This window comes from Lactuca virosa, chromosome 6, assembly GCF_052849685.1.
Source record: "Lactuca virosa cultivar CGN04683 chromosome 6, Lactuca_virosa_CGN04683_v6, whole genome shotgun sequence".
Taxonomy (NCBI): domain Eukaryota; kingdom Viridiplantae; phylum Streptophyta; class Magnoliopsida; order Asterales; family Asteraceae; genus Lactuca; species Lactuca virosa.
In genome coordinates this window covers 221,133,163-221,153,908 of record NC_136431.1, presented here as the reverse complement: position 1 = coordinate 221,153,908, position 20,746 = coordinate 221,133,163, and the positions used below count along the sequence as shown (strand labels likewise).

At 33.2% G+C, this 20,746-nt stretch overlaps 1 protein-coding gene and 2 pseudogenes across 4 annotated transcripts; 1 reads left to right on the top strand and 2 right to left on the bottom strand.

Annotated features, from left to right (window-relative positions):
• The first annotated feature begins 4,708 nt into the window (after positions 1–4,708).
• Positions 4,709–8,115, top strand: LOC145120099 (DEAD-box ATP-dependent RNA helicase 5-like; annotated as a pseudogene). Its single transcript, XR_013714127.1, has 13 exons — positions 4,709–5,348; positions 5,447–5,591; positions 5,721–5,819; positions 6,192–6,272; positions 6,425–6,503; positions 6,581–6,650; positions 6,787–6,843; positions 6,930–6,984; positions 7,115–7,183; positions 7,256–7,337; positions 7,410–7,586; positions 7,666–7,746; positions 7,837–8,115. The product of XR_013714127.1 is annotated as a DEAD-box ATP-dependent RNA helicase 5-like (transcript).
• Positions 8,116–8,996: 881 nt separating this feature from the next.
• Positions 8,997–12,595, bottom strand: LOC145119947 (uncharacterized). 2 transcript variants are annotated; one of them, XM_079055719.1, is made up of 3 exons: positions 12,449–12,595; positions 9,701–10,444; positions 8,997–9,545 (listed from the first exon to the last, which is right to left on the bottom strand). In XM_079055719.1, exon 3 carries the CDS (start codon positions 9,526–9,528, stop codon positions 9,142–9,144), a length of 387 nt encoding a protein of 128 aa, XP_078911845.1. In that variant the 5' UTR covers positions 9,529–9,545; positions 9,701–10,444; positions 12,449–12,595; the 3' UTR covers positions 8,997–9,141. The 2 variants fall into 2 exon arrangements, with proteins under 2 accessions (XP_078911845.1, XP_078911844.1); XM_079055718.1 differs by lacking the exon at positions 9,701–10,444.
• Positions 12,596–14,281: 1,686 nt separating this feature from the next.
• Positions 14,282–18,474, bottom strand: LOC145119286 (rhamnogalacturonan I rhamnosyltransferase 1-like; annotated as a pseudogene). The gene is made up of 9 exons (XR_013713768.1): positions 17,492–18,474; positions 17,105–17,172; positions 16,928–17,016; positions 16,700–16,865; positions 16,429–16,502; positions 15,862–16,071; positions 15,499–15,694; positions 15,156–15,313; positions 14,282–14,897 (listed from the first exon to the last, which is right to left on the bottom strand). The product of XR_013713768.1 is annotated as a rhamnogalacturonan I rhamnosyltransferase 1-like (transcript).
• Positions 18,475–20,746: the final 2,272 nt, after the last annotated feature.

Genomic DNA, 20,746 nt, shown 5'->3' with positions numbered 1-20,746 from the left:
ATATATATATATATATATATACTAGTTTATAACCCGTGAGAACCACGGTTATAAAATTAAAAGTTTAATATTGAAAATCAAATATATATATATATATATATATATATATATATATATACTAGTTTATAACCCGTGAGAACCACGGTTATAAAATTAAAAGTTTAATATTGAAAATCAAATATATATATATATATATATATATATATATATATATATATATATATATATATACTAGTTTATAACCCGTGAGAACCACGGTTATAAAATTAAAAGTTTAATATTGAAAATCAAATTTATTAATCAATTATTTTAAATAAATTATTACTTAAGAGATTTTTTTTAGTTATAGAAATTCTAATCGTTGATTCAAATAAATACATGAAGTTATATCATTTTATAATATATATTTATTTTATTTTATTTTTTAGTCTAATGATATTAATTTAATATAATTAAAGTGAAAAAATTTAAAATTTAAAATTTAAAATGGAGAATCAATTATTAATTTAATGTAATTAGAATAAAAAATTTAAAATTTGAAATTTGAAATTGATAATTAATAAGTTGACAATTGACATGATATTTGACACAATATTAATAAGGAGTTGTAATATTATGACACTTTTAAATAGAAGAATAAACCTATATATATATATATATATATATATATATATATATATATATATATATATATATATATATATATATATATATATATATATATATATATATATAGGGTGAGGTTCAATAGAGAACCATAATTAAAGTAAGGAACCAAGGAACCAATCTTTTTTTCAACTTTTAGAACTTATTTTTTATCAAAAAAAAACTAAAAATACAGAAATTCATAACTTTTTATCATTTTTCCAATGGTATCAAATTTGATTTTTTTTTACGTCAAATTCGCAATGTGAATCTTTGAAAATTCACAATGTGAATCCGGATTCACACGATGAATCCGAAAAACATTTTTCACATTCACAATGTTAATATATGAATTTAGATATTTTTAGATTTTTTTTTTCGATAAAGAATAAACTCTAGAAATTGAAAAAAAGATTTGCTTCCTTGAAAAACCAATAATTATGGTTCACTATTGAACTTTTCCTATTATATATATATATATATATATATATATATATATATATATATATATATATATATATATGACGGTTCAGTTTGGATATCCGCGGATATCTAAATATCCAAACCGAAACCGACCTGTAGATACCCGGTTTTTTCGGTTTCGGTTTTTTTCTGTTTCAGTTTATTTCGGTTTCGGTTTTTCCGGTTTCGGATTGGGCGGATCGGTTCGATTTTTCGGTTTTGCGGTTTTTTTGCACACCCTACCGAATCTCCATACTTAATAAAATCCTCTCCTAAATGCCACGTGGCACCTTCTTAGACCTTTTTCATTCCACATGGCACCTTCCTAGACCACCTTTTCTTCATTTTCCCGCCCAAGAAAATTTACAAGATATATTTGGCAACTAATTATTATTGATATTGATATTGATATTGATTGATTGATAACATATTATTGACTAAAATTCAAAATTTTCTGATAATTTGAATAAATTTAAAAAGTTACCTTAATGATCCCTTTTAATCGGGCGCTATTTGACTTCATCAGTTATCCCCAATCACAAACCAATACCCTATCTATCCCCGCTTTGGCATAATTTTTTCCTTATTCGGTTTCCTTTTATCACACAAAGATTTTCAAATCAGTCTTCATCATAATCTCATAAAATCAAGAACAAATCTTATGTAATTTTGAATCTTATCGACTTCATATATTCTTTGATTTTTTTTACGGCTTACATGTTTACAGTTTCACAACTGAAATCGATTTTCTTCACTTCCTTCTACAGAAACCGAATTCATCTTTTCGTGGGACAATTTTTTCATCCGAATTTTCAATTAAAAGGTAACATGTTCTTTACTCCTATCATCGCTTAGGGTTTCATTTTCAAAAATCATCAATTGAGCAACGACTAATACCACCGATGTTCCCATTTCTCTCATTCATCTTTGTTCTCCATCTTAGATCAATGCACACACCATTGAGTTCTTGGGTTTTTTTTTATTTGACGAATAGTTGGTTTGGAATAGTGAAGTGATTCGTCTGATTCTAAAACTTTTATGTATACGTATTGTCTTGCATTAATGTTATCTTTATTCATCTTGAAAAATGCAGTCAACATTGATCTCTTATCTCTCTCCCTCTCAACAACTGATATCATTGCATCATCATCAGTGAACCTAACCAACTGTTGGTTCGGTAGATGCAATTGCAAAGTGATCACATTAGGGTGGATTTGATTAAGAGAAAAGCTAAAAATTCGCCATACTGCTTCCGGAGCGGAGACGTATCGTGCATCCTGAAAACGTTTTATCTCATTGATAACAACAGGTTGTGGCTGCTCGATGGTTGTGAATGTTGTCCTGTCTTCCATGGATGTTGGTGACGACATTGTAGGAGTGGCGACAGTGTAACGTTGATGGTGGTCACGGAGGAGTAGGGTAGTGTGTGGTGATGAACGACGACATCAAGGATGGTTCTATTGAAGGAAGTTGAATCGAACAATAACTGTTGTTGGAGGTAATGGCGATGACATCGAAAAAAGATGCAGACCTAAAAGGTGGACACTACCGCGTTTTTTGGTTCTAGGGTTTCAAGAGAGAAAGCACGGTTGTGTAGAGCTTCAAATGAGGCAAAACTGATAATTTTAGGCTTTTGTATCTAGGGTTAGAAGAAAAACATGGAATTCATTTATGCTATCCAACTTGTACCTCTTAATCTTAAGAAGACGAAGGTCGGGGGAGGCGGCATCAATTATGCTGAAGATTTCCATTAAGGTTTGTTTGTTGGTGGAAGAAAGAGAAACGGTGGTGGTGTGCACGACGTAACTGAAAGATCCGGTGGTCATGAGTAGTGAGTGGTCTTAAGGTTTTTTAGGAGAAGAAGAACGGATATAGGGGAAGGGGGCACGAACTGAAAAGATTTTTTCCGGGATCTTAGCTTTTTCACAACTCATCGTTTGGACTAAGGAATTGGGTCAAACCTGATGCATTGGTTAATTGTACTTTGTTTTTCATGTTTTGTACTACTTAAAAAATATTATTATTTTATTGATGGCTACTTGTACCAATAGCTTAATGATTCGAACATCTTAAAAAAATATTATTATTTTGTTCAATCTATTTATAGAAATAGTTAGATTTCTTTTATAAGGTAGTATATATATATATATATATATATATATATATATATATATATATATATATATATGAATGTACTTTATTTTTTATTTTAAATATAAACGATAAATTGACCATTTCAAGTATGTTTTTCCAGGCCCATCCCAAAGCAAGTGTAGCCCATGCGACCGTACGGGGCCACAACAACTGATGTCATTTGACAACCCATAACCTTAATGTAATTTACATGACCAATTATGTTGGCAATCGTGATTAAATCGTAATATGATCTAGGTACAAGTCCCTAGAAATAATAGCTTAAAGTTTTAGCTGTTAATAAGAGGTATACGAGTCATTTTAGTATTGTGTACGAATAAAACATCAACTATATGTAGTATCGTATACAAGTTATAAATATTATGAATTTATGAGGGACAATGCGATGAACCAAGCCATTCGATCACTAAAATTTCTTACTTCAAATCTTGAATACAAGTTAAATTTTATTAATGCATCATCCAAGTGTCACTTAATTATACCGTCGTGACATAATGTAAGAGTTGGACGTGATCAAACCTGATGTGTCTTTCGTATATTTCAATTCTCAAACTTATAAAATCAAATAATCATTGCATTTTCTAGATCAACGTTAATGCTGTTTACAACATTTTACTTTTTTTTTTTTTTTTTTTTTTACAATTATAACCTACAATTTTCATGTTAATATTGATATAGCCTTTGTATGTCAATTATAAGATGTTTTTATTTTAATATGAATTATAGTGTTTTACTTTCATGTTAATGTGATTCATAACATTCAACTTTTCATTTTAATGTCGATTATAATGTTTTATTACTATTTCATTTTCAATTATATCATTCTACTTTCATGTTAATGTCATTTATAGCATTCTACTTTCATAAAATGTTCTTTTTTAGTATTTCTCGTAAATACACGAAATACCATCTACTTTCACAGTTTATAATTTATGGAATCCTTCATAATAACATTCTATTTTGTAAATGAATTTTTCTCAATTTCAAACATAGATCAGAAAATAAAAATAAATAAATAAATAAATTTTTTCTTCTAACGTATTCTACTTTTTTGAAACTATCGTTTATAGCATTCTACTTTGTAAAATAGTGTTTACGACATGGAATGGAAAATTTAAAAACATCTTATTTTATAGCATTCTACTTTCTAGAAACTGTCATTTATACCATCCTACTTGATAAAATATTTTTTTTAAATATTTTGAACAGGGAAGGAGTATTTAGTTGAAAAATAGTTAGTAAAAAGAATATTTTATATTTGAGAATCTTAGAACAATGAAATGTTTTAATGGAATATTGTATACAAAAAATGTTTGCAAATTTATGCTTAATACCTATATTTTTGTTATCTATATTATTTTAATTTGTCAACCGTGTTGACCACGAGTTATACCTAGTAGCCTTATATATACTTCTTTTGCAAAGAAACAATAACCAATGGAGGAAAACGTAACTTTTAGCACAACAGACTCCACAACCTCTAAAACCCTAAAAACTCGTCCCCTCCACATATCGTGCCTCCTCCGCCCTTCTCAGTTTCTTGCGGGCTTAAAGTTTTGCATACATAAAGAAACTGATTTTTTCTTCTTCCGTCAAGATGCCGACGATCAGCGATGGTATCACTAAAGCTGAAAAGAAGAGCAAGAACAGAGACCATAAGCGAAAGGTCGAAGACCCAGAGCCTGAACTCGTTGTAGAATCCAAAAAGGACAAGAAAAAGAAGAAAGAAAAGGTCGAAACCCCCCAAGAAATTGTAAATGGAAACGAAATCCTGAATGGGTCAGACCAGTTGAGTGAGAAGAAGAAGAAGAAAAAGAAACAAAAGAAAGAGGAAGAAGAAGAAGGAATTAAGAACAATGGCGGTGAAGTGGAGGAGATTAGAGAAACCGAAGATAATGTTGTGGTCTCTGGTAAAGATATTAACGATTCAAAGTACAAAGCTTTGAGTTCCTTTTCAGAATCTAAACTTTCTGAAGAATTGCTAGAGTGTTGCAAGAATTTCAATAAGCCTTGGCCAATTCAATCGAATTCGTGGCCTTTTCTTTTACATGGTCGTGATTTTTTTGGGATTGCTAAAACTGGGTCAGGTAAATTTGATCATATGCTTTAAATCACTATGGATTTTAATTATAAAGTAGAGGTTTCGTGGTTTGGTGTGTTAAAGTTTTGATTTCGATTTGATCAGGGAAGACACTGGTGCCATGAATCATATTTTGAACAAGAGGAAAAACAAACCAACCAAGAAAGTGACTCCACTTTGCCTTGTACTTTCACCCACAAGGGAGTGTGTATTCCATTCCAGTTACAGATGTAGTCTTTTTTTTAGAATGGTTGATAGTTATGATCTTCATTTTGTTTTCCATAGTTTATTGAACTTATTCTAGTTTCAGTTCTTATTATTTGATCCATAATTCGATTTTTGATATGAGAGATTGGCTAACTTGGGTTGTATTTGGCAGATTTTTGACGTTCTATCTGAAGCTGGGAAACCCAGATCAGTTTGTGTGTATGGAGGAACTTCTAAAGGACCCCAAATTTCTGCTCTAAAATCTGGCATGGTAAGATCACATATCCACTCTTCACTCTTCTAAAGATCCTTTGGGTAAACTCTCCACTTAGCTTTTATTGCCCCCTTTGCCATGAATGGGTCATAGTAAGGGGATATTTTGGTCTAATCAATCTTTTGTGACGATTGATCATGGACAAAATAGGAAACCATAACTTGAAACTTCCTTGGAAATCTTGGCATTTCATGGTACATCCCAAAATGAAAGCTCTTGTGGTTTTCATGTTTGTTCTTCTTAAGATAATGATTGCATATTATATATTGTTATTCACCAATCACTATTGTACTATGGTTGATTATTGCTTTAATGCTTTTTTCAACTTGAATTAACGTATTGCTTGCTGTTTCTTCACATATCTATCAGGATATTGTTGTTGGAACTCCTGGTCGTTTGAAAGACTTAATAGAAATGGGAGTATGCCAGCTACAAGAGGTCTCTTTTGTGGTAAGAACATCTTATTGTTATTGTCCTAGGAAGGGATCAAATTTTTATGACCTATTTTTCTTTTTTCTTTAAAAAAAAAAAAAAAAAAATCAATCATAACGAGTGTAAATTCTTTAGTAAAAGGCATATCTTGAATTTGACCTTTGTTACAGGTACTTGATGAAGCTGATCGAATGCTTGATATGGGATTTGAACCAGAAGTTGGTTCTATTCTTAGCAAAACAAGTTCTGGTATGTGACTGTTTAACAAAATTTTGGAGTTACACCAAATTTGACATAAAAGTCTAATAACCTTTTAATATCTGTAGTTCGCCAAGTTGTAATGTTCAGTGCAACAATCAACTTGCTCAGGAATTTGTGGATCCAAATCCTGTGAAGGTATATAAATCTTTCTTCACTGCATTGTTTATTAAAATCAATGGTTTTGGCAATAAAATGAAAGTTTTTTTTTTTGTGGATAATTGTATTTAGATATGCTGCAATTCACCTTGGATTAATATATAGTATTTTCTAGGTTGTTGTAGGTTCAGAGGATTTAGCTGCTAACCATGATGTCATGCAGATAGTGGAGGTATTGCAATCTGCTATTTTCTTAGACTTTGATGTTCTTGTAATGTATTATTTTCATTGATATATCTTTCTTTTTTTTACATGTAGGTTTTGGAAGATGGAGCACGTGATGAACGTTTAGTTACATCCACAAGTCAAGAAGGTTTAATATTTCTTGCTAGAGAAATCACCTTTTTCTTTCTTTCAGTTTGTCTTCTTCTTCTTCTTCTCTCTCCTTTTTCACATGAAAACTTTCAACTTAATCTGGTATTTTGTTTTGTCTAAAATCTCAGGAACAGAGTACTGGTCTTTGTTTTGTACAAGAAGGAAGCATCCCGAGTTGAGAGTATGTTGCAAAGAAGGTGCTTTTCTTTACCATAATTATAATTTGTTCTTTATACTCAACTTATTTATTATGTTTTATATTTTTGTAGGGGTTGGAAGGTTGTTTCCATAAGTGGTGACAAACAACAAAGGGCACGTACCGAAGCACTTGCTTTATTCAAGGATGGCACTGTTGGTAAGTATCCATTAAGTGCTTTCTGTATTAAGTCCTTCTTTCTACATTAAGTAAACACATATTTAGAGTTTATCTGATTGATGTGATGTATGCAGATAGCAACCGGTCTGGATATTCCAGATGTTGAAGTTGTAATAAATTACAGCTTCCCATTGACCACAGAGGATTATGTCCACAGAATTGAGAGAACAGGACGTGCTGGCAAGAAGGGTGTTGCACATACCTTCTTTATGAAGGAGAATAAGGTAATTCTACCACCAGTCCACTGTGTGTTTGTATGTAAACGCCTTTTTATTTAACAAAATGCATTGTAATGTGATTCAGGCACTTTCTGGGGAGCTTAGAGAAGCGGGACAGAATGTACCTGCTAACCTTTTGAACTTTGGGACTCATGTCAAGAAAAAGGTTTGACTTTTGTGGTCAACTGTTCCATTTATTAAATTCAAATTGAAACGTTTATGAGATTGAAGTTTATATTTTTATTTGTGGATGAAGGAATCGAAGCTGTATGGAGCCCATTTCAAAGAGATATCTGCAGATGCACCTAAAGCCACAAAGATTACATTTGACTCTGATGAAGATTGATTCAGATTTTTGACCAAAAACCAAGTGTTATTATATTTTCCGATTCCAATGTTTTTGCTTTTCTTTTTGATTTATTATACTATTAGAGTGATAGTTGGATAAATATGATGAAACTGCACTATTACTATTTAGCTTGTAGTGTATTTATATGATCTGATTATTTATGCAACGTTTTTGTATCCTTATTAATCATTCTTACGAGTGCTAGAATGTGTTGATCCTATTCATATTCTTACTTTTACAATGGTTCTAGAAATGTAAAGATTATAAAATAACAACCTACTTGTTTTATTTGTTATTGTTAGGTAGTTATGTTCTTTCTTTATGTGCTTACTGCTAAGTAGATATATAAAACATTTCCTTTAAGTTATTTGATAAAATGTTGACATTTAGTTTTAACCTAAATTTTATTAACATGCATATGATCTTACTTACCAGTAATAGGTTAAGATCATAATGTACTAAAATATCTTTTTTATTTATTACATCTATACTTTAATGCTCACTATGAGCAAATGTATAAGCAAAATATCAACTATAAAATCACCAAATTTGCAGAAAGTACATTGCTATTTCCTGCAAAGTATAAACAAACTTCAAGGCGAAAATGAAAACAAGCTATTTCCTGGGATTACAAGTTTCAACAACTTTGATTATTAGTCCACGGCTAAAGAATTGAAAATGAAGTTCAAAGGCCAAATGCAAAAAATAGCATTGTGCTTCACTTTAATTGAGTATTATAGCACCCTACTTTCATTTCTTTCTATTACAACATTGAATTTTTACTTTTTTTTCTTCCTAAAGTAGTGTACTTTGGTAAATCGATAGTTGATATGTGAAAGACCAAAAAGGGGAGCTCTGGCTTCTGCAAATGTGTTGGTACCTGGGCCATAAAAGGTAAAAAAAGCAACCAAAGCGGAGAACTAGCTAGACCATATTGACTTTTATATAGGCTCGACCTTCCGTGCATTCGCTATTCGATTCCATCCTCGATCCCACCGGATCCCAAAGCGAGAATGAAGCTAGAGCCATTACTTGACCAAGAACGTGAGAGGATTGAAGATCATATGTTTAAAAACAACAGCTTGTGATTAAACTCAAGGGAGTGTTAGTACTTAGTAGAATAAAAAAAACTGCATCACTTTATCATAAAGACACTAGAGTGGCTTAAAATAAAACAAATAGTACCCTACATTATAGCTCTTTGCTTTCTTTTCATTCCTCAGATTTACTTTCATCAGGAGAAGGGGGGAACACTTGCTTAATCAACTCCACCAATTCACCCACATTTTCACCAAGGCGTGACTCAAGATCCTCTATCAGGGGGTCGATTTCCACTTCACAAGTCGGCCTAATGTTGATCACACTTGTCATCTCAGGGTTTGAAAGCTTGTAAGGTTTACATTTTGTCACAAACTCAACAATGCTTTCTCGTGTTTGACTGGAAGCCACACTTTTCTCTAGATGGTCATAAACCTTGAATTCTGAAGGTTTTAGGGGAGCAAGCACCTTTGTGGGATCTTTTGCAGCCCCTCTAGAACGTAGGAAATCCACTACTTCAAAATTTGTAAGAAGCCCTGCATTCTCTTTCAGTATCTTCATCACTAAAAACAGCTAACCTGAGTTCAATGAACAATATCAGGAAGAATCAACACAAATCATGATTACTCTACATGTAACAACTAGCAATAACAGACTATTACTCAAATCAGCATTCTCCTAACCCTAACAAACCCTAACAAATCATTAACAATAACCAATAAACCATAGTTACCTAATTCGCTCAGAAGGCCACGAACTGCGTACCAAATCGTTTCGTACCCAATCGGGTACAAAAGAGTTCCGAACGTGACCTGGATCGCAAACCGGTACGGTGTTGAGATAGTTCCCAATCGAAATCTGGAACAAGTTTGATTCAGTAATCCAAAAGTTCCAAAACACGATTTTGGGTTCAATTTCTGAAATTGGTACGCCGATTTTTTGGAATGGCAGGAAATTGCCGACTGTTTCCACATCGACTCTTAGACTCTTAATTCTTCTAATTCACTGAACCATCTTACACACTAATGTTCAATTTCTTATTCTGAGTACTATAATTGTGTATATAATACTCAATTCAAAATCATCTTCTAGAATGATTGTTTGTGTAGTCTATACCATTATTCCAGTTCCCGATTTTGTACAAAGTCTATACGTACCAGACTAGCACTAACATATATATATATATACCTACAAATACATACTGAATTCCATCATCCAAATCTGTTCTACACTTCTACTCTTCCCCTTCTTCATTCTTCTTATTCTTCTTTAGTTTTTGTTCTATTTTTATTTCACCGAATTAACTCAAAGTTCATGTTTTGGTTTTGGAATTTGGTACATCGTACCATACTAAATTGTACACCGTACCGGATCGTTCCAAAATGAACCTACCCCCCTCCGTACCAGGTACGGTTAATATGGCGAACTGCGTTCCCGATCCTCGTTCCCGTACCGGAGCGAACCACGAATTAGGTAACTATGCAATAAACAGACAGGAATATGATCACTAGAAGAACAAGTAATTTAACTTATGATTATTTTTTGTAATCAATAAAGATTAAGAAATCATCCGGTTTATTTTTCGTTTTTTGCGATTGTCAGGTCGGACTTCTACCGATACACAAGTAGAGTCATTAAACGTTAACGAAAATTCAAGATTAATAAGAATCACTAAATTTACAAAACGGTGAAACCGAAATTAAAAATGAATGGGTTTTAATGGAACATAGATCGTATGAAGAAAAGGAAAACCTGTTGAGGAGAAGAAGACGAGATGCAGTAGCTGAATAGAAGGATTACGGTTAGGTGGTGGAGGAATGGGAGAGAAAAACGCCGGGAGGCAACAGGGTAAAATAAAATAAAATAAAAAGTAGCAGAAAGATTCGAACCCTAGCAGCAGATGAGAATAGGATTACCAAAGGGATAACTGCACAACTAGCGTAACGCATCTTTTATAATTTTCTTTCTCCGTTTCATTATATGTTTCTTAAAAATACTAACCCATCTAGGCTACGATTATACTTAGTGTATTTGGTTTATGTTTAAAAGTTTGTAGTTTAGTATATGTTAGGTTAGTTGTTTGGTAATTATTAGTTTAGTATTTTGGTTTATGTTAATATTTTGGTAATTGGTATTGATGAATACCTAGATCATCGAGGATATTTGTATCAACATCTGAAACAAACTAATTATCCATATTCCTGGTTCAGAATCCGAAAATGCACTCTGATGCTAAAGTTAGTATATGTGAAGGTGAATAATAGAAAACTAGAGAATAAGAGTTTAGGCGTTTAAAGTATATACAGAATATGCAACATGTTTGAAGTCATCTCCTTTGTATTTATATATTGGATTCGGATCAAGATTCCTTAGAATAATCCATTTGAATTCGAGATAGACTCGTTTAAAATGTATATCAAATAATGTATATATTTAATAATATACAATGGAGTATGTAGTATAATATATAGGACATCTATTTATATATACATGTGTACACACACACACACACACATATATATATATATATATATATATATATATATATATATATATATATATATATATATATATACATCTGCTGCAAGGGTTCGAATCTTTCTGCTACTTTTTATTTTATTTTATTTTACCCTGTTGCCTCCCGGCGTTTTTCTCTCCCATTCCTCCACCACCTAACCTTAATCCTTCTATTCAGCTACTGCATCTCGTCTTCTTCTCCTCAACAGGTTTTCCTTTTCTTCATACGATCTATGTTCCATTAAACTCATTCATTTTTAATTTATGTTTCACCGTTTTGTGAATTTAGTGATTCTTATTAATCTTGAATTTTCGTTAACGTTTAATAACTCTACTTGTGTATCGGTAAAAGTCCGACCTGACAATCGCAAAAAACGAAAAATAAACCGGATGATTTCTTAATCTTTATTGATTACAAAAAATAATCATAAGTTAAATTACTTGTTCTTCTAGTGATCGTATTCCTGTCTATTTATTTCTTTATTGGTTATTGTTAATGATTTGTTAGGGTTTGTTAATTAGAAGAAGGCTGATTTGAGTAATAGTCTGTTATTGCTAGTTGTTACATGTAGAGTAATCATGATTTGTCTTGATTTTTCCTAATATTGTTCATTGAACTCAGGTTAGCTGTTTTTAGTTTTTAGTGATGAAGATACTGAAAGAGAATGCAGGGCTAAACTCTTATTCAAACATCTAATTGAACATTTTACTTATATGAACAGAAAACACATTTCCTTTTTACAGATATCATATATGAACAACAAACAAGGAGCAAATTAGTAGCAGCAAAAAAATAAATAGCTAAAGGGAAGAAATCGACCAACATCAATTGATAATAACACCAGCATCAATCGATAACCTTTAAATTGGTATCAAAATTAGCGATTTCAAAAGAAAGCAGAAAAAAAAGAAGAAATAAAGCAAAAAAGAAAAAAAAAAAAAAAAAAAAAAAAGAGAATAGAACCTGGAGTGGGGTGCGACGGTGTGGCTGCAGCTATCGAAGGTCTCCGGTCGGTGTCTTCACAGTAGTGGCGACGGCATACGGCGGCGAGCTGGGGAGGGAGTCGATTTGAGCAGAAGCGATAGGCGACGCTGTAAAGGAGTCGTAATAGTAAAGGTAAGGTTTTATTAGGTTAAAGGGCATATCGGTCAATTCATAAATCAGGTGAAATAAAAGTTTTAGTAAGTTAGGAATGGGTTAAAACCGTTATAACATTTTTTGAAAAAAATCTTTATCCAAACATTAATTCAATAAAAAATTACATAAATGTTCCTTATAAATGTAATAAACTTAATTTTTGTCAATTTTTTACGAACATCATCCTTCTGGTTTTTTAATCTTGTATTAATGGTTTTTTTTTGACAAACCATACAGACCATTTATATAATTTTATCTATATTTTATGTTTATAAGTTTGTGATTTTTCCACATTTTTATTTTTTAAAATTTTACTCTTAGCTCTGAAAAATGTTATTTTTATCTCTTTATTTTTTAAATTTTCGTGTTTACCCCCATAGTATATATAATTTAATTTTTCTTAATAACTTTCACTCGTTAACCTAAAAAAACTATTTTTTTTATGTGTACTTATATCATTAAAATTTAATCAGGATAATGTGTGGACTCTTTTTTCGATAAGAACTTATAAGGACATCTTAAAAAAATTAAAAAAATACAAATCATAAAATCGAGCGTAGTCCTATATTGGTGAGAAAAAAAATTGTTGGATCATTTAAATTGAAGCATGGATTATTTTTATGATCCATGGTTCAATTTTTATGTTTTATGATTCAATTTTAATGATGTTTGATCCTTATGCCTCATTTCGTCAGCTTCATATCGTTAAGTGAAAGGCATTTTCGTCATTTCACTATCCAGGGACCATTTATGATGTTTTTTTTTTTTTAAATAATAATAATATATAATTATTTAATAGAAAAGGGTCCTACCCCCCCCCCCCCTCCTCTTAAAACACATACACAAACTTAAACATGACGAGTGAAGCGTAAAGACCAAAAATCAAAAATTTTGAAACCACATGGACCATCAATGTTCAACATTATTTAAAGGTTGTTAAAGTTTAATTCCAACATGCTTCTTTTAATTTTCTGCTAAATGTAATTTACTCTCGATGCAAAAAAAAAAAAAAAAAAAAAAATTACTAAATATGATTTACTTCTAATGCAGAGAAGAAAGGTGGACACCAAACTTACACCTCAACCTCAAGGTAATTTACTCTCAATGCAAAAAATAAAATAAATAAATAAATAAAAATTCTAAACTCTTCGCTAAATATGATATACTTTCAATGCAGAGAAAAAAGGTAGACACCAAAATTACACCTAGACCTAATCCTTTTAAGATATGTTAATGTTGCCCTTATTGAATATTTATCAAATCTTACAACCTCCTATGAACCAAATGCCCCTAACGTATTTCATGTCATATAACTCTAATATTTATCTATGTAATCAGTTTTCTATACAATGTGCTTTAATTCGCCTAGTATCATAATAAGGTAAAGATAAGTTACTATTACACCATGTATTAACCATTCTGATGCATAACACTAGAAATATTTTCCATTTCCTTATTGTTAACTTCGATTAAAAAAACGATAATACATTTTGATTTTCAAAATCTCACAATTCTGCAACAAATCTATGATGGGCTAGAACCATTAAGTTCCCAATTGAGTTTCAACTAAAGAACACACACTCACCAATAACCCAAAAACTAACTCTACATTACACCTGTTGTATCATCGTGCTTTTAAGTCTTCACTGATGAGATACATTTACCGGGCAAAAACAAATCTATATTTCATATCAATGTGTACATCGGTAGTTTCAAGGCCCAAGATACAACCCTGCAATGCCAGGGTAATTACTAATTCCTATACATGAATCTGCATTATTACCAATAATATGTAAGCCAAAAAAAAATAGAGTTCCTAATAATAAACGCCATCTCAGCCCTACGAAAACATGGTCAACAACGTGGAAGTCCACCACCCACCACCACCTGCCGCCTCGATCAAGATTGACCCACCTCCTGCACCACTGGCTCGAAGGCAGTGAACCATAATGAACCACAATCTTGCAACTGGATGAGGCCTCTGATAAAGATACTGACCTAAATATTCCACAAGAGCCTACTCATCTTAGGATGCTCAGAGTCACAGGGTCTATGTCTCCTAATGGCTGCAAGCACTCTTCTGGATTTGCATAAAAGTAGTCTTCTTCTTTTGGCCTTTCGGGAACAATTTTTCCTTTTTTTAGGGCTCCCCATGTGTGCATCCTTCACAGCATTTGAGAATTCCTCCCAGCTCAACAAACCACTGGTGTATCTGTCTATCAATTCAACCAGAAGCTTTCTATCCAATAATATCGTCTTCTTGAAACCCAAGTATCTGAAAAAAGATTCAAGCATATTCTTTATTGGTTTGTTTCAATCGTTATTTAAGAAAGATTGAAGCTTTCTTTATGGGTCTGCTTGAATAGTTATTGTAAGAAAGGTTGAAGAAAGATTTAAGCTTTCTTTATGGGTCTGTTTGAATCGTTATTGTAAGAAAGATTGAAACTTTCTTTAAGGATCTGTCTGAAAAAAGATTCAAGCTTTCTTTATTTTATTGTAAAAAAGAATGAAGAAAGAATGGTGAAAAGGGTACCTGCGATGGCCTTCTACAACTTTGGCCATGTTCCCATCATAAGTAGGGATAAAAATGTCACTTTCTAATAATACAAGATAGTCCAATGCTGCCATTTGTGACGAATGGTTGTGGAAAAATTGTAGGTCATCTGCTCCTAATAAGGTCTCTTTTCTAACCTGTTGAGAAAACATGGGTAAATTTGTAAAAAGTAAGGACTTAATGAAGAAGAAAGCCGCCTATATTTCCTGACTTTTTCTTCATTCGGTCGTTCTTTATTCATTAAACGCTTTTTGATTTACTTTTTACCAAATAATCACGTAATTTGATTAACTAATTTTACCATTTTCGATTTTTAACTAACCAGCTTTGGAAAAGCGGCTGCAAGGCTGGCCATTCTCCTTTGACCACCATATATTTCACCAGCCGCCACATAAATCTGAATGTCACTAGCAATGTCAAGTGCCCTTAGTGTCTCCTCAGGAGTCAAAGGGCATAACCCATCTTTTCTTTTCAAGTCAGAGTTAATAATCTTTTCTTTCCACCATGGGTATGCATATCTGCCAAAAATAATTAATAATGAGGACAAGGAGGGTATTCATGTCTTTTGCATAGCATTAAGCTAAAGAAATATTATTAGCCCTACTACTTTTATTGAAAGGAAGAACTTGTTATTAAGTCTTGTCATGTGTAACAAATGGTGCCTACGAAAGAAAGAAGGTCAAACCTCATTCTGGTCAACTCTTCCACCTCATCGGAATTGCATCCTTGAGTGCATCCATAAAATGCTAACATGTCCATTTCGTATCTAACTAGAAAAGCCCCGTTTTTTCTTAAAAGTTGCACTACACGTCTACCCAAGTATTCTATCTGAGGAGTAAATCTCAAAGCATTGAAATTTACTCGGCACCTTAGCTTCTGAAGTTCTAGAGGCTGACTGATACAGATACTAATATGGTAATTAAAAGGGCAAATGAACTAAAGTTGCTACATGCATAATCTAGAAGGAGTAAAAGGGTAAATCAGGAATATGGCTAAAATCTGTTAGAGAGAGAGAGAGAGAGAGAGAGAGAGAGAGAGAGAAGATGATTTCATTTGTGAGTAGTCTAGAAATTATTTTACAGTGTAATACTTTGTATTGGCTCTTAAGCTTTCGGCTTAGAGAGAGGGAGATTCCCTGGGCAATCTTTTAGATTGTGTTAATCGTGTAATCAATTAGTCAATTTCATCATCTTCTTCTTTTCAATCTTTCTCTGTTTGATCATATTTCATCATCATCTGAAGTTCTAGAGGCTGACCATTATTTGCAAGCCGAGCATCTGTTCTATTCAAATGCACAACCTTGAATTTCTTAATCAAAGGAAGAATCTGCAACAAGGTAAGGACAAAATTGTAACTATACCATACAAAAACTTCAAAAAGAAGCCCTAGACCTAGAGAAGTACAACTTAGATTGGGCCTCTCTTAGTAGGCCACTGTACAGTCTGTATCTGATTTACATCTCACATGATACTTTGAGGATGGGCAATGTGGGTCAGGCTCAGGGGTTGCTGAAAAAATAATACCTGGTTATGATAATAAGAAATATCGGACCAGCTAACGGGAGGCATGGTATGCACGTATCCCAATTCCATTCTCTTTTTAAGCCTTGGAGGAAGTTGCTTAAGTATCCTGACCTCATCTCTCAATGAAGTAATGAAATGATCCACATCAAAAATGTCCTCAAACTCACTGGCATTCAAGATTTTTGGTTAAAATCAAGAAAGTTCTCAATTTGACATAATTCACCATACCTTGGATCAGCCCAGAATGACGTTATATCGAGCTCGGGAACTATAAGTGTAACATTCAAAAATCTTGAAATTGCAACCATGTCACAAATCTACATAATGAAGAAATTATTGAAATAATAAGAAACTGATTAGGAAATGGATCCTTTTTAAGTTAAAATTCATAAAGAATACACTCACTGCAGATCGCATTTGATTGAGTCCTCCGTTACATGAAACCATTAGGTAACCATTGTTTTGATAAACCCCTACATTCAATACCAAATAGATTCAAACATTAAAATTGAAAAGGACACCAAGTAATTGCCAAATTCTAAGGAAAGCCAACTAATTGTCTCTTATTGATGTTAGTTCTATAAACCCTTTTAAAGAAATAATAGAAATGCCACAAATGAAGAGATGGTCGTCATATTTTGTCACGTACTTATCACAATTTAGAAAAATCCAAGAAATACCCATAAAAAAGGGTTGGGATTCATAGTACAATCATGATTAAGAAGTGTCAGAATTCACGTTTACAGTCATCATGAATATCAAAACTGAAAAAACATGAAGAAAGAAACTCACTCTTGGGAGGAAGAACCCTAGCAGGACCACTGGGCAAAAACTTGACATCTAAAGAATGGGAATCTTGAGTGACAGAAGAAGGCCAACCTTTTAAAACCCTAGGTCCCCATGTATCCCCTAAAGCTGTCAACTGAACCAAACAAGTCCACAACAACACCATTGTTGTTGCCCTAATTATCCACAACTTCATTTTTGGAGACCTTGCATTTGCCTTCAATTTTTCTACTCTACTTTCCCCTAATGTCTTCAATCCCATTGCCCTGATCTTAACTCCAATTCCAATTCCAATCCCAAACCTCTTTCTCTTATCTCTATCTTCTACCCTGTACATATCACTCCCATTCATCAACTACCACCACCAAACCCTTAATTATGTTGTTGGTACAACAAAAGGGACGTAAAGGAAGGATCTGAATTGGCGAGGAATTCAAGAACGGATAATGCTCTCGAGATCCAAGAATTTGTAAATACAGGAAACGGTAATTAAACGCGATCCAACTAGAATTCAATTGCACACTTACCTACCAAAAACGAAACAACAATTTACAAGTTTTAATTAAATATCAGGGGAATATGTACCAAGATTTCTTTCTTACACAAAACCCTGTGATTTTGAATAACACATTTAGACGGAAGATCATAAATCCAAAAGCACCACTCGATCTCAAATGGGGATTAAGGAAATTCTATTCGTCAAATGATATTTAACAGCCACCGACAACGACAAATTAAGAAATTAAGAAATTAAGAAATTTAGAATCCGATAAAAAATGAGGGAAATATTGAGAAAAATGGATGCTTGTGGGTGGCAGTTTTGAAAGGGTAGAGAGGTAAGGAGGTGGCGAAAGTAGCCAACGACGGTGGAGAGATAGACGACGAGAAAAAGATAAGAGGAATCACACGGGGCGGTCTTCTGTATTTGTGTGATGAGAGAGGGAGAGAGAGAGAGTACTGAAATTGCAAGGGTTTTCTTTTTTCCTTTATATACCAAAAGAAAGGCTCATTCGGGCATTTATGTTGTCGAATATTTAGAAACGGGTTGTCCGTAACTCCGTGTTGCTCTCTGTCATGGCGATTTTTTTCTTTGAAACGACAAGAATTTTATTAGAAACAACCCCGAATAGGGATCTAAACGGGTCTGGGTCCGGATCCGGATCCGGATCGGGAACAAGAATTGGGATATTAGTGGGCTTGGGAGTTGGATCGATATGAAGAAACAGATATCGGTTTTGTTCCGAGTGAAGTAGATTTAGAATCGGAAATATCAAAGTGAGTAGGGTGTAACCGGGTCTCAGGTTTTAGAACCAAAATCTCTGAAAACCCAAAAATTTGCTTGGTTTTAACTTTGTATGAGGTTGTTTGGTACGGAGGTTGAATTGGTTCATGCAAGAATCAAATATTATCTCTCAAATCCTAAGCATAATGTTCCTACAGCTTTTATTAAACCAATATCATGTTCCGAAGTATCATGTTAAACCTTTAACGATGGATAGAGATATCTTATGTATATTCTTCTTTAAAATGTCGTAGACGTGGCTGTAGAAGGTTCACTTAAATTGGTACTTAGAATCAAACAAAACATGTTAAACCTTTAAGGATGGATCATTGGTTTTAACTTTTGGATCTTTAATTTTAAATAATGTGCGTGCCTTTTGATTCTCAAAGAGCATGGGAAAGTTAAGAAGAAAACCCAATATCAAGCTTTTTAAATAATATGGCGTGGACCTATAAAACAATAATGCGTACATACATGATACATATATCTCTATAATTAAAGAAAAAACGATAACAAAGGGAAAAATTGTAACATCAGATTTTTTTTAGAATGTTTTTAAGTATTAATTGGGATTTATAAGTTCAAGAGTTTCGCGGATGGTCGTCACGACTTAGGGTAGTCCGCGTTGCTAACCGTTAATGAAGGTCACGACATGACATTATGATGGTACGACATGACCTTGTTGATTGGAGAAACCCTAATTGTCAACTTTTGGGTCCTATTTAAAGGTTTTAATCCCTAGGGTTTCACAAGTTGGGGCTAGCCCACTCAGTGGCGTAGACAGAATTTTGTTGTAGGGTAGACCAAATCAATTACGAAATATGAACGAGTAGAAAAATACTTCAAATGATAACAAAATATAACAATGTATGCATTCACTAAGTATAAAAAAAATTCAATTACAAACATACTCTTATATTTTTCTACAATTACAAGCTTACTATAATACAAATAATTAACTCATAGCAAGAAATAATAACCTATTTATTAGAAACCTATGATAAAAATATAAAATCTATGGTTAAAATAAAAACAATAATGAAGTAATTGAATAATTAGGATTTAGAAAAACATAAAATTTAATTTACTAACATGATAGTGGCAATTGATGAACAAAAATTAGCAAATTGAATAAGAAACAGCGAAGAAAATTGATTTGCGAACTGTTGAATAAGTGGAATCATATATTCTTGAGACTTGAGGTATAGGACAAAGCGGCAGTTACACGGCAGTAACACACATATTCAATTTCTTATTTGATTTGGGGTGGGCCATAGATAAAAGAAGCCCAACGTTTTCTGTAACACCTAGAATCAGAAAGACCAAGAAAAGAAAGGAAAGACTCTAAGTCAAGAGTCAACTCGTCGAGTCCAGGGAGGAACTCGACGAGTCGGAGCGGGATCCGGGGCATAGAGTAAGTGACCGACTCGGCGAGTCGGCTAGTGGACTCGGCGAGTCTGGTCTGGACGAGAAAAACCCTAATCCCGAGGGTTGTGCCCTATTTAAAGAACATTACATCCCTTCCCCAGCCTCTTTGCTATCCTTTTGAGATCCAGAAACCCTAAATAGTGAGTGAGAGTCCTTGGAGGCAATTTGGAGCTTAGATAAGTGGTTTTGTGAAGAGATCTTGAAGATCAAGACGCTTGGATCAAGGGGGGTTTGTAGAGATTTGGATTAATCTTCAGTGGGAGGTCATCTTGGAGGTAATAAGCTGTTACCTTCACCCTTTTTGCATCTAGATCTATTCTTGAATGAGATTTGGGGCTATTTTGGCAAGATTGAGGTCTATTTCGGGTTTGGGGCTTAGATCTGAGGTTGCTACTTCAGATCTAGGGTTGTGATGGTCCAGAATGTCTTAAAGCAACAGTCAATGAGTCATTGGTGAAGCCCCTTTGTCTTAAACCCTAGCCCTAGAGTGTTTTGGGCCTATATCTCCTTGGTTTCACGTAAAGTTTGCAACTTTATGTGGGGGATAGACT

Bases quoted from the DNA above. Each gene is read 5' to 3' on its own strand.
- LOC145119947 (XM_079055719.1), bottom strand. From the start codon at position 9,528: ATGAAGATACTGAAAGAGAATGCAGGGCTTCTTACAAATTTTGAAGTA.